Raw genomic sequence first — 18016 nt, forward strand, 5'->3', positions numbered from 1 at the left:
AGTAGAAGACATTTATAAAAACCAGCGTTCAACTAATGTGGCTGATGGTCCACCCACTTTATGTTATTCCTCTTAAAATGGTACACTCCACATTTTATAGAAGGATGGAAGGAAGATCCGTACTGCCCCTTTGTGTGTGGGTAATATTATTGCCTCACTGGCCTAATGTGCCACACATGTCATAGACAACATTGGGTAAGTTATACTCATCTTCACACCCTTCTCCTATCATACAAACCTTTTTTCCCCACTTTTCATCTTTGATAGTGTACAAAAGCATCTTCCTTTTATCTGACCCTGTCTTCAATATTTTCTCTCATCATAAGTTGTTCTAAAGTAGTATATACAATATGGGTCTGGATTGAATGTTCTTATTTTCAAAACAGAGTAATCGAATATTGTGGGGAAACGAGAGGAGAAAAAGGTATCTTGACAATAAACTGAACAAAATCCTGGGGGTGAGATAGGACAGGAAATTTTATTTTTAATCTTTTAACATCCAAATAACAGGCAGGCTTCTAGTAAGCTGTGATTTTTTTTTCTTCAGTTTAAAAGATTGGACTGTAGTTGATATTACATATAATATATTCTAATTCCCTCACTGTCTATTTAGTTCCACTTACTTGATTTAAAATAATTCCTTATCCCATATCTGAAATGCAATTTAATATATTTTTATCCAACAGGCAGAATGGACATATACTTAATTATTTGGCACATTTTCTAATAGATTAGTCCATCAGTTTACTCATTTTAAAGAAAAAAAATGTTTAAAGTCACATTTAGGACCCTTAATGTACAGGTGGGGGATAAGCTTTGTGGATGTAGCCTTTATATTTAGTATAATTGAGGTCTAAAATAATAATCTTCTATTATCTCAACAGAGCAAATTATTGAAAAAGATGAAGGTCCTTTTTATACCCATCTAGGAGCAGGTCCTAATGTGGCAGCTATTAGAGAAATCATGGAAGAAAGGTAATTAACGCAAAGGCACAGGGCAGATTAACGTTTATCCTTTTGTATATGTCAGAATTTTTCCAGCTTTCACATACAAAGCAGTAAACAATTGTAAATTGAGTAATTATTAGTAGGCTTAGCTATTCCAGGGTTGCCAACACTACACACTGTGCTATTCACCAGAGAGTCACAATATTTGACAGGACTAATAGTCTGCAAGCTGGCATAGGCTGCCCACTTTGAGATGGATGCCAGAAAACCCAGGCATGAACAAGAACCAGCCAGCCAGCCTGCTAGGCACAAGGGTGCTGGCACAGGCTGCAAAGAGAGCGCCCACTCTGGTTTTCCCACTCGATGATAAAAAAGGGAAAGGGGGGAAAGGTGGTATAAGAAAGGACCCATTGAGTCAAATTCACCTAGAGTTATAAATGAGTAGTTATCTCCAAGGAAGTTGTCCATTAGTATGAGCAGAGGGCAAGAGTGATATACTGAATAGAAATAGAGACAGATTCTATTTATAGCTGCATTTTTTTTTTTTTACCTGTCAGTCATAGGTATGCAAGTACTTACCTGAATCTACACAGTTACTCCTGCATGTCATCTTGCAGACTTGAAGACTGTTATGAGCAAGATAATCAATGCAGAGAGAGACTTTCATATAGGTATCCACAGCTCTGAGCTGTTATTACGCTAGGGTGCCTTTTCTTTAAGAGGTAGGCATTTTTATCATTAAAATACATTAGGAAACATTCTGGGCAGCAAGGACATATTTCATGTCATTGTTGCCCCAAATTCAAATTATTCATTTCTAAATGAGCACATAGAAATTCACTAAATAATTGTCTAGTAGCCTGGCAGAAATAGTGAATTTCCCTAAGTGCCCTCTTGTATTAGCAAGGAGTAAGTAGTGCTTTGGTTATAAGGGAAAATATAATCTATTTCTAGAATTATCCTATATTTTCAAAATTGCTGGATACTGGTTATTTGCCAGCCTTTTAAAAAAATGAGAGATTCTTAGAGAAACAGTCCTAACTAAAATGAGTCCCCAAGTTTTAAAATAACTAAATTTAGTAAAGGACAAATAGTACGTTATTTTAGAAGACTGAATTTAACAAACTTTAAAAAGTTTTGTGCTTTGTGAAATTATGTATAAAAATAAGCTTTCCCATTATTTTTACCCATCATATAATTTCAAAATGGTTCATTACAATTATCAGTATATTTTGATACTGAAGAAATACCAGGCTTAAAGTCTACTATCCAGTTTGCTTGGCTTAGTTCTGTTTTTTAAAAATAAACTATTCATTTCTCAGGATGTGGCCATAGAGTAAAATTATGCTCAAATGTTCAGTATATTGGTTGCCTCTTAGATTCATTTGCTAATTTTATGTGTGTGTGTGTTTCTGTGGATTTCTTTAAGGTTTGGACAGAAGGGTAAAGCTATTAGGATTGAAAGAGTCATCTATACTGGTAAAGAAGGCAAAAGTTCTCAGGGATGTCCTATTGCCAAATGGGTAAGTGTGACTTGACAAGGCCTTTGGTCTTCAGTCTTGGGCATTTTGATTCATTCATCTAACCCTGGGAATTGGGTTATCAGATCAGAGAATCATTTATGCCAGTTGAAAGGAATATTGCTTATATTTATCACATGTCATCTCTTAAGAAAAAGGCAGATTAGTATAAAATCATGTACAAACTGTATTTAATTGAAAAAATTTAATAGTGAGGAGGAGGTCTGTTCAAGTGCCTGCTAGAAGTGTAATTCTTCCCGGCATGTGAGGAAGAGGTCCTTCATCCTTTAAGTACCTGCAGTTAATCTTTGTCATTTTTGAAGACCTTGAACTTTAAAGTCTTGCTTGTCTTCCATCTAGCTCTGGCTTTAGTGCAGGGAGCATTGTCCCCACTGTACTGGGTCGAGTCTGCTACACCCCGAGTGCTTTTGCATCTCTCCCAGTTCTGACCCCAGGGTAAGCCCCGACGTTATAGATGGGCAGCAAAAGGCAAGTTGCAGGTGCTGGTAAATGTCGCCCTAATTGTGACCCAGACTTGAGAAAATATACAGACGTCAGTCAATGCTCTCATCTGCTGCAAGTGACCCTTGTTTTGTTTTGGTTGGGGTGGTGGGTGTTGGGGTGGAATGGTGACCCGAACAGGTGGTTCGCAGAAGCTGCAGCGAGGAGAAGCTACTGTGCTTGGTGCGAGAGCGAGCTGGCCACACCTGTGAGGCTGCGGTGATTGTGATTCTCATCCTGGTGTGGGAAGGAATCCCACTCTCTCTGGCTGACAAACTGTACTCCGAGCTCACCGAGACCCTGAGGAAATACGGCACGCTCACCAATCGTCGGTGTGCCCTGAATGAAGAGTAAGTGCATCCCAGGCCTCTCTTCTCTTTCCACTGCTAGGAAAGCTTAATTGTTGGTTTGAGGGCCGAGAGTTGAAACTGCGTTTTCACATTTACAAAACAGGGATCAAAACGCCTGCTTCACAGCCATTCAGTAGGAACTTGCATTTGCTAATGCTAACGTGGATACTTCGAAGCAATTTCATTTACTAATATTTTGTACCTTCGGACAGTGTAGCTATGAGTTAGAAGCAGCTTGCTGGAAATCTGAGTGTCGGTACCCACAAACTCAACCATACCATAAACCTGAAAATATTTATGTGTCCGCTTACTGCAAGTGACAACGATTTAGTGTGCCTAGCCACCACATTAGTAAGTACTGACACCACTTCTGCGTAGCAGTGTCTGAGACAGTTTGGTGAGAAACTTTAGGATTCCCAGCTCAAGGACTTTATATGTAACAAACATAAAAATACAAGGATTATTTATAGAAGTTCTGTAGAAGCAAACTGACTTTGACTTCATTGCAAGCTAGTCCATTATTTCCATAATAATAATCAAAATCACTTCCACTTTTACTGCTACTAAATAATCAAGAAATTAGTGGCTATGGATGGGCATTATTTTCGAGGAATATGAAAATTTGGAATAGGAGAGCAAGGTATACAGTTAAATATATTTAATGCATCCAAGTGCTGGTATGGTTTTGTTTGTGTTTTTTGTTTTTTAACCTTATCTACCTGCAGGAAGTTTACATCTTCACGTGGAGAAAGCTTAACTTTTTATTTTCCTTCTGCTATGCTATTCTTGTATATCATTAAAAGAATACAGGAAAATTCACAGTGCTGCACTGAAATCCTATGTAGCTATTTTACTCACAGTCGGTACTAAAATAATTTTAATATTGCACTTTTTTCTTAGTTTTTTAAATTTTTTTGTCTGCGTCGGGTCTTAGTTGAGGCATGCGGGATCTTTGGTTGTGGCGCGGCCTTCCCTCTAGTTGTGGCGTGCAGGTTTTCTCTTCTCTAGTTGTGGTTCTCGGGCTCTAGGCCACGTGGGCTCTGTAGTTCGCGGCACACAGGGCCTCCCGCTGAGGCACGCGAGCTCAGTAGTCATGGTGCGCGGGCTTCTCTAGTTGCCGCGCACGGGCTCGGTCACCCCGCGGCACGTGGGATCTTAGTTCCCTGACCAGGGATCGAACCTGTGTCCCCTACATTGGAAGGCGATTCTTTACCACTGGACCACCGGGGAAGTCCCTGCACTTCCTCCTTTAGTCACCTTTCTTCTGCGTCCACCAAACTACAAAAGAGTTAACTGAGCTTATGGAAATATTGTGCTTCTCACTGCAACAATCCATTGGTAACCAAATTTGTCCTTTTGCTGACTATTACTCTAACTGGTACGGTTTTACTGTATATTAACATAGGTTCTCCCTCTGGGTCATTGGGGGTGGGTAGGGAGGGTTGCAAATCAACTATAAATAATCTGTTTAGGAAAGTTATTTTTCCTATATGAAAGTGTGGCTTGGCTTTCTATGATAGTTATGATCCCAAAATGTCATGGTGTGTACCTCAAGGCCATCAACCCACTTTTACAAATGATAGGTTGGAAGGTAGAAGTGGCTGATTCATAAGACATGACTCAAACTTGTGATTGACTGCTTTAGGTATAAAGTAATATTCCATTTACCCTAACATTCCTTGTTTCTCCTTGAAAAAAAATGTATTTAGGTGTCTTTAATCAGAAAGAAAATGAAAGTTAAGGCATCTTGAGCTGATGTTGGTGATAGCATTTTTCTCAGGAATTCAGCAACACTGCCTTGTTTTTGTAAAGCAGACTTCCTCTTAGACTTGGTAGCTGGAACTTCTAAACCACCAAAGAACTTCTTGTGAAAATGACATTTGTTTTATTTAAATTTCTTGAAGTTTCTTGCAAACTATATTTCACATTCTTTGTAATTGATTTAATTTTTATTAATATTATACATCTTTGTTATTTTTCCCCTGAAGGCTTTTCTTTGATTCCTATAAATGCCATTGTCTGAAATAGAATTTCTTTCTATATGTCAGATTCTATGTTAAGAACTTTCCTAAATTATGTTATTTTGCATTTGAAAACCATGAATGATGATTGGGCCAGGGTCTAAGAAAAATTAATAGGGACAAGAACAAAACTATTAAAAGATGTGCTTCAAATATTGACATTTTAAAGGCCAATCTGTATACTTTTGCTTAACTTTGTCTATAATTTCAAGATAAAGATGAGTAGTTATTTAGATGAAGTTCCAGCTTTGAGCTACCTATACTTAGAGCAAGTTTCCAGAAACAAAAAATATACTTGAGGTACATGATTCAAATAGACACTTAACCAATGGCAATAGAGACTTCACTCGGATACAGCTTTTGAAGTTTCTTCTACCCTATAAAATAAGTTTTATTTCTGGAAAAAGTTAAAATTATGATTTTTTTGTGAAGAATGGAGGGTAATCTCAAATTGGGGCTGCTGACTCATTTTAATATTGAAAGCTGTGGGACCCTCATCACTGGGTTCTTATAAATCCCAGTGCCCACATGCACCATAACCACCCACTGTGAGTCCAGAAAAGAACTCCGAGAGCATCTTCCAGTGGGAAAATCAAAACGGATTTTTACATTTCCTTTGAGCCCAGCCAGCTGTTTCTCCTTTAAAGATTTCCCTTTGAGATTTTTATTTTATGACCAAGCCTAACCAATAATTTTTTGGCAAGTAAGAGTTGTGGGAGTGTATCTGTCATTATAAGGAAGTCAAAGCCAGAAATGTCTCTGCCATGCTGGGTGATATTAAACTTTTAAAGCAACTTTATATTATAAAAATGTTCCAATATACGTAAATGGAGGAGTGCAGTATATTTATCAACACTTTGCCTATACTATTCCATATATTCTGTGCCCCCCCACTTCCTAACCCCATCCCCACCAGTGTTTTAAAGCAAAACGGAGGCCATATCATCTAAGCTATGTGCACTTCAGTGTGTATCACTAACAGATAAGGACTTTGTTGTTTTACAATGTTGTAAAACAATATTAGTTTCTACTGTACAGCAAAGTGAATCAGCTATATGTATACACATATCCCCTCTTTTTTGGATTTACTTCCCGTTTAGGTCACCACAGAGCACTGAGTAGAGTTCCCTGTGCTGTACAGTAGGTTCTCATTAGTTATCTGTTTTATGCATATTAGTGTATACAAGTCAATCCCAGTCTCCCAATTCATCCCACCCTTTCTTTCCCCTGCTTGGTGTCCATATGTTTTTTTCCTCTATGTCAGTGTCTCTATTTCTGCCTTGCAAACAGGTTCATCTGTATCATTTTCCTAGATTCCACATATATGCATTAATACACGATATTTGTTTTTCTCTTTCTGACTTACTTCACTCTGTATGATAGTCTCTAGGTCCATCCATGTTGCTGCAAATGGCACAATTTTGTTCCTTCTTATGGCTAGTCCATTGTATATATGTACCACATCTTCTCCATCCATTTCTCTGTCGATGGGCGATTAGGTTGCTTCCATGACCTGGCTATTGTAAATAGTGCTGCAATGAACATTGGGGTGCGTGTGTCTTTTTGAATCATGGTTTTCTCAGGGTATATGCCCAAGGACTTTTTTTTTTTTAATAAACAAAACCTAGTCACAGTGTCATTATCATTCATCTCAAAATTGAGTGATTCTTTAATATCATTTAACGTTCAGACCATGTTCAAATTCCCTAATTGGATACTGTTTCCAATGTACACATATACATATTAGATATACATATATATAAAATAAAAAAATATTGACAAAAAGAAAGTCCATATCTTACATTTGATTGAGGGTTTTGAGTAGGTCCCAGTTCATGCCTATTGTCTAGTATAGTTATTGATAGAACTTCCTTTTACTCTCAAAAGTGTCCCAGTTTGTAAGATACAGTATATGATTCACAAGGCTCTTTTACTTTATTATAGTTTCCCCTCTCTTTTTGATGAATTTATTTGTTAAAGAGACTGTATGAGTTGCTTTGTAAAATTTCTCACATTCTGGATTTGGCTGTGCACACTTGCTTAACTTGTTCCTCTGTCACCAATATCTTCCGTACACTGGTAGTTAGAGTTAAATATGTATGTATGCATGAATGTATGTATTAGCAAAATGCTTCATAAGTGGTGATGAAATAATCTTAGTTCTTCATACCCATCAAGAGGGACATAATATCTGCTTTGTTCCATTTATAGTGATGTTATGAGTGTTCAGTTGAGGAGTTGTTAGCTTGATCCACCCATCGTAAAGTTTACCAGAAAACTTCTACCTAACGGTTTAGCACATCGATCGATGATTATTACCTGTTTCCATTAGTTTGCAAATTGATAATTTTCTTATTTTTTAAAGTATAAATTTGTTATGTACATTTAATTTATTTTGCTAGTTTTTCTATTCTTGCATAAGTTTAAATGGCTGATATAATTTTTAGTTTAAATTTTGTTTTTTAAAATATTTACTTATTTATTATTTTTGGCTGCATTGGGTCTTCGTTGCTGTGTGCAGGCTTCCTCTAGTTGAGGTGAGCAGGGGCCACTCTTCATTGCAGTACATGGGCTTCTTATTGCAGTGGCTTCTCTTGTTGTGGAGCACGGGCTCTAGGCACGCGGGCTTCAGTAGTTGTGACACTCAGGCTCAGTAGTTGTGGCGCACAGGTTTAGTTGCTCCACGGCATGTGGGATATTCCTGGACCAGGGATCAAACCTGTGTCCCCTGCATTGGCAGGCAGATTCTTAACCACTGTGCCACCAGGGAAGTCCCTTTTTTTTTTTTTTTAACAGTTAGAAGTCCAAAGAGGTTGAGAGTGTTTTTAAAAATCTGTTGTATAGGTAAATATTTTGATTACAATTTCTCTGATTTGTTATTTAACCATTAGCCAAATTCTGAGCCATGTTAAAATTAGGCTGCAATGTAAAAATTCTAACAATATTTGAAAGGCCCCTATAAAAATAAAGGTGCCTTTTCAGAAGCCACTTCATATAGGAAATCACCTTGAAGTCATTTTGTTATGTGTGAGTTTTTTCAATTTCTATATAATTCACACACCATAAAATTCACCCTTTTAAAGTATACAGTACAGTGCATTAGTATATTCACAAAGTTGTACAACATTTTCATTGCTTCCAAAAGGAAACCTCAAAGCCTTTAGGCAATCACTTCCCATTCTCCTCCCCCCCTAAATGGCAACTACTAATCAACATTCTATCTCTATAGATTTGTCTTTTCTGGGCTTTTCATATTAATAGAATCATACAACATTTAATCTGGCCTAATTCTTAACCACTGTGCCACCAGGGAAGTCCCTTTTTTTTTTTTTTAACAGTTAGAAGTCCAAAGAGGTTGAGAGTGTTTTTAAAAATCTGTTGTATAGGTAAATATTTTGATTACAATTTCTCTGATTTGTTATTTAACCATTAGCCAAATTCTGAGCCATGTTAAAATTAGGCTGCAATGTAAAAATTCTAACAATATTTGAAAGGCCCCTATAAAAATAAAGGTGCCTTTTCAGAAGCCACTTCATATAGGAAATCACCTTGAAGTCATTTTGTTATGTGTGAGTTTTTTCAATTTCTATATAATTCACACACCATAAAATTCACCCTTTTAAAGTATACAGTACAGTGCATTAGTATATTCACAAAGTTGTACAACATTTTCATTGCTTCCAAAAGGAAACCTCAAAGCCTTTAGGCAATCACTTCCCATTCTCCTCCCCCCCTAAATGGCAACTACTAATCAACATTCTATCTCTATAGATTTGTCTTTTCTGGGCTTTTCATATTAATAGAATCATACAACATTTAATCTGTCTGGCCTCTTTCACTTAGCATAATTTTTTTTAATTTTATTGGAGTATAGTTGATTTCCAATGTTGTGTTAGTTTCAGGTGTACAGCATAGTGATTCAGTTATACGTATACATATACTACAACATTTAATCTGGCCTCTTTCACTTAGCATAATTTTTTTTAAATTTTATTGGAGTATAGTTGATTTCCAATGTTGTGTTAGTTTCAGGTGTACAGCATAGTGATTCAGTTATATGTATACATATATTCATTCTTTCTCAGGTTCTTTTCCCATATAGGTTATTATAGTTTATTCATTCTTTTTCAGATTCTTTTCCCATATTGAGTAGAGTTTCCTGTGCTATACAGTAGATCCTTGTTGGTTATCCATTTTGTATATAGTAGTGTGTATATGTTCATCCCAAGCTCCTAATTTATCCCTCCCCCCAGCCACGTTTCCTCTTTGGTCTCCAAAAGTTTGTTTTCAAAATCTGAGTTTGCTTCTGTTTTGTAAATCATTTTTTAAATATTCCACATATGAGTGATATCATACGATATTTATCTGACTTACTTCACTTAGCATGATAATCTCTAGGTCCACCCATGTTGCTGCAAATGCCATTATTTTGTTCTGTTTTATGGCTGAGTAATATTCCATTGTATATATGTACCACATCTTTATCCATTCCTCTGTCGATGGGCATTTAGGTTGCTTCCGTGTCTTGGCTATTGTAAATTGTGCTGCAGTGAACACTGGGGTGCATGTATCTTTTCAAATTATGGTTTCCTCTGGATACATGCCAAGAAGTGGGATCACTGGCTCATATGGTAGTTCTATTTTTAGTTTTTTAAGGAACTTCCATACTGTTCTCCATAGTGGCTATACCAATTTCCATTCCCACCAACTGTATGAGGGTTCCCTTTTCTCCCCACCCTCTCCAGCATTTATTGTTTGTAGATTTTTTGATGATGGCCATTCTGACCTGTGTGAGGTGATACCTCATTGTAGTTTTGATTTGCATTTCTCTGATAATTAGTGATGTTGAGCATCTTTTCATGTGCTTTTTGGCCATCTGTATGTCTTCTGTGGAGAAGTGTCTATTTAGATCTTCTGCCCACTTTTTGATTGCATTGTTTTTTTGACATAGAGCTTCAGGAGTTGTTTGTATATTTTGAAGGTTAATTCCTTGTTGTCGCTTTGTTTGCAAATATCAGTATTTTCTCCCATTCTGTGGGTTGTCTTTTTGTTTCGTTTATGGCTTCCTTTACTGTGCAGAAGATTTTAAGTTTAATTAGGTCCCATTTGTTTATTTTTGTTTTTATTTTCATTACTCTAGGAGGTTAATCAAAAAAAGATGTTGCTGCAATTTATGTCAAAGAGTGTTCTGCCTCTGTTTTCCTCTAACAGTTTTATAGTGTCCAGCCTTACATTTAGGTCTTTGATCCATTTTGAGTTTATTTCTGTGTATGGTGTTAGAGTGTCCAGCCTTACATTTAGGTCTTTGATCCATTTTGAGTTTATTTCTGTGTATGGTGTTAGAGAATGTTCTAATTTCCTTCTTTTACATGTAGCTTTCCAGTTCCCAGCATGACTTATTGAAGAGACTGTCTTTTCTCCATTGTATATTCTTGCCTCCTTTGTCATAGATTAATTGGCCATAGGTGCATGGGTTTATTTCTATTCCATTGATCTATATTTCTGTTTTTGTGCCAGTACCAAACTGTTTTGATGACTGTAGCTTTGTAATACAGTCCGAAGTCAGGGAGTCTGATTCCTCTAGCTTCATTTTTCTTTCTCAGGATTGCTTTGGCTATTCGGGGTCTTTTGTGTTTCCATACAAATTTAAAAATTTTTTGTTCTAGTTCTGTGAAAAATGCCATTGGTAATTTGATAGAGATTGCATTGAATCTGTTTGTTGCCTTGGGTAGTATAGTCATTTTCACAATATTGATTCTTCCAATCCAAGAACATGATATATCTCTCCATCTGTTTGTATCATTTTCAATTTCTTTCATCAGCATTTTATAGTTTTCAGCGTACAGGTCTTTTGCCTCCTTAGGTAAATTTATTCCTACATATTTTATTCATAGGTCTTTATAATGTTTTAAAGTTTTGTCCATGTCATAACATTAGTCAGTACTTTATTCCTTTTTATGGCTGAATAATATTCCATTGCATATATGTGTACCACATTTTCTTTGTTCATCAGTTCATGGACATTTTAGTTATTTCCACTTTTTGGTTATATGAATAATGCTGCTATGAATATCTCTGTACAGGTTTCTGTATAGATATACATTTTCAGTTCTCTTGGGTGTATACCTAGGAGTGACAATTTTGGTCATATGGTAACTATGCTTAACTTTTTGAGGAACTGCCAAACTGTTTTCCAAAACAGCTGCACCACTCTTCATGCCTACCAACAATATATGGAGGTTCTGATGTTTCCACATTTTCACCAAAACTACTTATTGGCTGCCTTTATTTATTTATTTTACTTATTATACCCCTTCCAGTGGGTATAATGTGTATCTCATGGTTTTGATTTGCATTTCCCTAATGAGTGATAATGTTAGTCATTATTTCATTTGCTATTGGCTATTCATATATCTTCGTTGAAGAAATCCTTTCTTAAATCTTTGCTCCTTTTTAAATTAATTTTTGAGTTATAAGAGTTCTTTATATATTCTGGATACTAGAACTCATCAGATACATGGTTTGCAGATATTTTCTCATTCTGTAGGTTGTCTCTTCATTTGATGATATCCTTGAAGCACAAAAGTTTTAAATTTTGATGAAGTCAGTTTTTTTAAATTAACTGCTTGTACTTTCAGTGTCATATTTAAGAAATCATTGCCTAATCCAGGGTATTAAAGATTTACCCCAGTGTTTTCTTCCCAGAGTATTATAGTTTTAGCTCTTCCATTTAGGTCTTTGTTCACTGTTATGATGTGAGATAAGAGTTCAACTTCATTTTTTTGCATGTGACTATCCAGTTGTCTCAGCACCATTTGTTGAAGAGACTGTTTTTTCCATATTGAATGGTCTTCTCATTCTTGTTGAAAATTGACAAAGATGTATGTGTCATTTCAGGATTCTTCTATTCCATTAATTTACATATCTATCCTTATGCCAATACTACATGTTGTTGATTGCTGTAGTTGCTATAGTAAGTTTTGAAGTTGGGCTGTATAAATCTTCCAACTGTTTTTCTTTTGCAGGATCTTTACAGTATCCTACAGGATACTCTGGGTCCTTTTCATGTCCCTATGAATTTTAGGATGAACTTAATAATTTCCCCATCTGGGATTTTGACAGAGGTTCTGTTGAATCAGCAAATTAATTGGGAAGTGTTGACATCTTAACAATATTAAGTCTTCCTGTTTATTAGCATAGGATGTCTTTACATTTATTTAGGTTTTTAATTTCTTTCAATGATGTTTTATAGTTTTCAGTGTACAAGTCCTACACGTCTTTTGTCAAATTTCTAAATATTTTATTCTTTTTGATGCTGTTTTAAGTAGAATTGTTTTTATTTTTTTTTGGATTGTTCATTGCCAGGATACACTTACACAGCTCAGTTTTATATATTAATCTTATATCCTACAAGCTTATTTAACTAGTTTATTAGTGCCAAATTTTTTTGGTGGATTCCTTAGGATTTATACATACAAAATCATGTCATCTACAAATAGAGATAGTTTAATTTCTTCATTTCCAATCTAGGTGTCTACTTTTTTCTTTTTCTTTTTTTTTTTTAATGCTTTTGCATAATTTCCCTGGCTACAACCTACAGTAGATATTGAACAGAATTAGCAACAGCAAGCAGCTATTGCTTGTCTCTGATTTCTTTCAGCTTTTCACCATTAGGTATGATGCTAAATGTAGGGTTTTTGTAAATGTTCTTTGTCAGGTTGAGGAAGATTTTTTTTTCTATTCTTAGGTTGAGTATTTTTATCATGAAAGGGTGTTGTACTTTTCTCAAATGCCTTTTTTGCATTTCACTTCGTTAATGTGGTATTTCATATTGATTGATTTTTATACATTGGACCAACACTGCACTTATGGGATAGATATTACTTGGCCATAATGTATACTTTTTGTATATGTTGCTGGATTCCATTTGCTAGTATCTTATTGAGGATTTTTTCATCTATATTGATAAGGGATGTTGGTCTATAGTTTTCTTGTGATGTCTTTGTTTTTGGTTTCAGAGTAATACTGGATTCATAGAATACATTGAAAAGGGTTCCCTCTTATATTATTTGGAAGAATTTGTAAAGGATTGGGGCTAATTTCTTAAATGTTCGGTGGAATTCACCAGCAAAATCATGTACTCCTGGGCTTATCCTCGTGGGAAGTTTTTTGATTACTAATTCAGTCTTTTTGTTATAGGTCTATTCAGATTTTCTATTTCTTCTTGAGTCAGTTTCAGTAGTTTGTGCTTTCTGGGAATTTGTCCATTTCATCTAAGTTATCTAACCTGTTGATAGATCATTTTTATAGTATTCCCTTATAATGCTTTTTATAAGGTCATTGGTAGTATCCTCTGTTTCATTTCTAATTTTTTAGTAATTTGGGTCTTCTCTCTTCTTCTTGGTCAGTCTAGCTAGTTTTGTCTACCAAGACCTCAGGCAGCCCCAGTGTTCAACAATTGCCTCTGACTATTTTCAACAAATATCTCCAGTGGGGAAAGGGCTATATACAATAGGTGAACTCCAAGTCAGATCAAATGAAGAAAGCCTTGCCAGTGGTGTCTTCTAGACAACTGCCAAATAGGTAAAATAATGACATTTCTCTAGGAATGGGGCTTTGGAGGATATCCAGCCTAATTCTGCCCTCTCCAGTGGTTGCCAACCTGCTGATTTTCACCATAAATGTGGGCTGTTGGTTTTCAAGGGTGTCGTGGAGTTCTGGGGACAGTGGAAATAGGGCAAGTTAAAACACTGTAAAGCTTAGCTTCTTACCAAAATTTCATTGCCTTTCTTGAAGAAATGCTTCCAGGACTGCTGCAAGTCTTTTGTTAATTTCCATATTTCTGAAGAGTTGATTCTGACCATATTTACCAGGTTTCCTTTTGCTTTTGTGGAGGAGGGTATTTTCAGAGATCCTTATTCTGCCGTTTTTGCTGACATCTGTAAAATTGTAACTTCTAATTATAACATTCCTTCTACATTTATTAGACGGAATTCTTTAAAGAACTTTTCATTATCAACTGTTTGGTTACCATTAAATATAATTTGTAAACAAATGACAGAATAATGCATGGTAAGTATCTTTAGTTGTGAAATTTCAAAATAGTGATTTGGTGCCTTTGTAACCATCCAAAAATGATCAGTTAGTTTGTTCTTTCTTTTTGGTATCATTATCAACTCATTTGAAAAAAAGAACCCTCATGAATTTTAACCTACATTCATTTCAATGAGAAACGATATTTAGAGATCACAGTATGTGTCCAGATGTGCCCATTGCTACAAAGATATTACTTTAGGCATTTTCAGTGGACTGATATAGGAAGTAATTTTTTTTTGAAAGAGAAAATTTGAGCTTTTTAATTCATATCGTGAGTTCATACTATTTCTTGTTCATAGGATTTTACAAGATATTTACTTATCTTTAGACTTATTTTATCTTACACTGAAATTCTTATTTTTGACATTAATAATGATTTCTTCATGTCACAACATACATAAGTAATTTCAAAATAATATCATTACTACAAATAAGACTACTGCTGTCCAATGAGGTCAGGAGAGCCATACATAAACAAACGATCCACTTCTTAACATGTATCCAAAGGAAATGAAATCATTATCTCAAAGGGATATCTGCATTCCAGTTGCAGCATTATTCACAGTAACCAAGGTGTGGAGACAACCTAAGTGTCCATCAATGGATAAATGGATAAAAATGTGGTTTGTGAACACACGCAGAGGAATATTATTCAGCTTTTAAAAAAGGAAATCTTGCCATTTTCGACAACATGGATGAATCTGGAGGGGATTATACTAAATGAAATAAGCCAGACAGAAAAAGACAGATACCTGATATTACTTATATGTGGAATCAAAAACAAAAGTCAAACTCAGAAACAGAGTAGAAAAGTTGTGAGAGGCTGGGCGATGAGGGAAATAGGGAGAGGTTGGTAAAAGGATATATTTAATCTTTCAGTTATAAAATGAGTAAGGTCTGAGGATCTAATGACTATAGTTGATAACACCTTACTATATAACTGAAATTTGCTAAAAGAGTTGAACTTAAATGTTCATTGCAAGAAAAAAAAATATGTGAGGTGATAGATGTGTTAATTAATTTGATGGGAAAATCCTTTCATAATATATGCTTGTATCAAATCATCATGTTGTATACTTTAAATATCTTAGTTTTATTTGTCAATTATACCTCAATACAGCTGTGAAAAAATACCTACTGAATATAGTTTTCCTAGTGGGTTGTTTTATCCTGTTTTTAATGTTTGGTTTCTTTGTTTGTCTGTTTATTGCCCTTAGGATATAACTGACTTGGGATGTGAAGTCACAATACTGTATTTTAGCTAAAAACTAGAAAGCACTCAAATGCCCATCAATGGTGGAACGATTAATTTGTGGCATATCCATATAAAAGAAACTGTACTCAGTGAATAAATACATCAATATAAAGTATAACTACATGCAACATTGTGGATAGATATTCCAAACAATGTTGAAGAAAAGAAGACACAAATAAGCTTATACTAGATAACTGCATATACGTGTATTGTTATGTATGTATGTGTGTATGTATATGTGTACATATATGTACATATACAGTTTTGCCTGTTTTTATACTGCAGTATAGAAGTATATAGCATACTATATGTAGTATAAAAATAGTCAAAACTATACATATGTGTGTGTACTATACTATACGTTGTATAAAAATGGGCAAAACTATATATATATACACACACATTTATATACACACATAAACACTAAATTCAGTAGGTTTATAGTATATATAGTATAAAAATAGGCATATATATACACACACATACATACACTATATTCAGTAGGAATATAGTATATTTTATATAGGATAAAAGTAGGCAGAGCTAATCTCTTCTGACAGAAGTTACTGTTAGGAGGACAATGCCTGGAAGGAAATATAAGATGGGATTTAGGGGTGCAAGTATATGTTTTGTTTCTTAGTTTGAGTGGCACTCACTTGTGTATGTTTCATTTGTGAGTGATTAGAAGCTATAAAATTATGTGTACTTTCTCTGTGTATATTATACTACAATAAAATATTTGTTCAAGTTGTCTTTTAAAGCCAATCGAAAATAGTTCTTTTCTAATGTGATTGTGGCACATCTTAATATAGAGTTAGACTTCTTTCAAAACTATTTGAAAAAAAAAAAAAAAAAACTATTTGCATTCATTTTGGAATGTAGACACCCAGAATATGAGATTGATAGCCTGGACAGTGCTATCCATAGTCATGAACTTGGTTCTTTGATTTCTCAGGAGAACGTGTGCCTGTCAGGGGCTGGACCCAGAGACCTGTGGTGCCTCCTTTTCTTTTGGTTGTTCATGGAGCATGTACTACAATGGATGTAAGTTTGCCAGGAGCAAGATCCCAAGAAAATTTAAGCTGCTTGGGGATGACCCAAAAGAGGTTTGTTTACTTCCTGATGTATAATCTGTTTATTTTTCATGGAGAATTGATGAGCACAGATGAAGTGAACAATATAATATACTCAAACTCTCATTAACAGAGAATTTCATCTCAGAGATAGATCAGTAAAATTTTGGCTAAACGGTAGGCACACATAATAATATTTTATAAAATTAGCATAATAACAACCATGTGATACTAAAGTAATAAAGTTTGATCAACATAAACTATACTTATGGCCTTTTACACTTATTCTTTGTCATCTATGTAAACTCCAGAGTTTCACACAGCTGTCATTTCCATCTTAAAACTAAATATTACTACTTCAGTGTTAGAACTTTCATCTTTTGAACCTGAATTATAGAAATCATGTTCGTGACTGCCACATTCATAAAAGTCCATTTCTAGTCACAGTTTCAACCTGTGAGATTTGATGCCTTAATGTTACTATAATAAATGCATTCAAGTAACTAAAACATATTTAGATTTTAATATAAAGGTGTAGTTGAAATAAATGAACATTGATTTCTCATTGACATCACTGGTTTTTGTCCTTCTCTAGAATATATATTTCTCAAAATATAACTTGTAGATTGGTATCACGTTTAACAACCTTTGTGTAGCATGTATTCTGGAGTATGCTAATTGAATAATCAGAAAATCTCAGTATATTTAGCATTCATCTATGATCAAATTTTTAGTAAATCTATACATGTTATAATTTTCTTTCAAATTTTAAATGCAATTGATATGCAATATATGCATATCAATATGCAATAAATGCAATATATGCAATTATACTATTGATATAATAATTTTTATGTCCCTTTGAAAAATTTGTTAGCTTTATTATTTGTGACTATAATAGTAAGCGGAGGTTTAATAAAGTGCAAAAGCTCTTCAAGTCATGATACAAATTTTTCATAGAATCGTAACATTTTAATAAGCTGTATTAATGTGCTAGATATCCTCTGCATAAGAAAACACAAATATTTGATAAACCTAATGAATAGCAATTTTGCCTGCTGTCTTACACTTTTAATTTTCACACTGGAGAGCATTTTCTCCACTACTTCATAAATGTTTATCACTCTTGTGTTTCATGTAAACAAATGCAGGGGATGGCTAGTGACATCCTCCCTCTGTTAGGTAGGAGGACTCCAGTCAGAAACCTCCTCACCTTCTAAAATGCAAGCAAGTATACCTCTGCCAGCTGCTT

At 34.9% G+C, this 18016-nt stretch overlaps 1 protein-coding gene across 2 annotated transcripts in view; it reads left to right on the forward strand.

Annotated features, from left to right (window-relative positions):
- The window catches only part of TET2 (tet methylcytosine dioxygenase 2), a 130669-nt gene that overhangs the window by 93579 nt on the left and 19074 nt on the right, over positions 1-18016 (forward strand). The window contains exons 4-8 of one of the 2 annotated variants that reach the window (XM_024751888.1): positions 885-975; positions 1506-1619; positions 2378-2471; positions 3111-3319; positions 16647-16797. In XM_024751888.1, the coding sequence (XP_024607656.1) occupies positions 885-975; positions 1506-1619; positions 2378-2471; positions 3111-3319; positions 16647-16797 (659 nt within the window). The remainder of the gene's footprint in view (positions 1-884; positions 976-1505; positions 1620-2377; positions 2472-3110; positions 3320-16646; positions 16798-18016) is intronic. The other variant, XM_024751889.1, reaches the window with a different exon arrangement.

The sequence above is a fragment of the Neophocaena asiaeorientalis genome, unplaced genomic scaffold (genome assembly GCF_003031525.2).
Source record: "Neophocaena asiaeorientalis asiaeorientalis breed wild unplaced genomic scaffold, Neophocaena_asiaeorientalis_V1.1 scaffold676, whole genome shotgun sequence".
Classification (NCBI taxonomy): domain Eukaryota; kingdom Metazoa; phylum Chordata; class Mammalia; order Artiodactyla; family Phocoenidae; genus Neophocaena; species Neophocaena asiaeorientalis.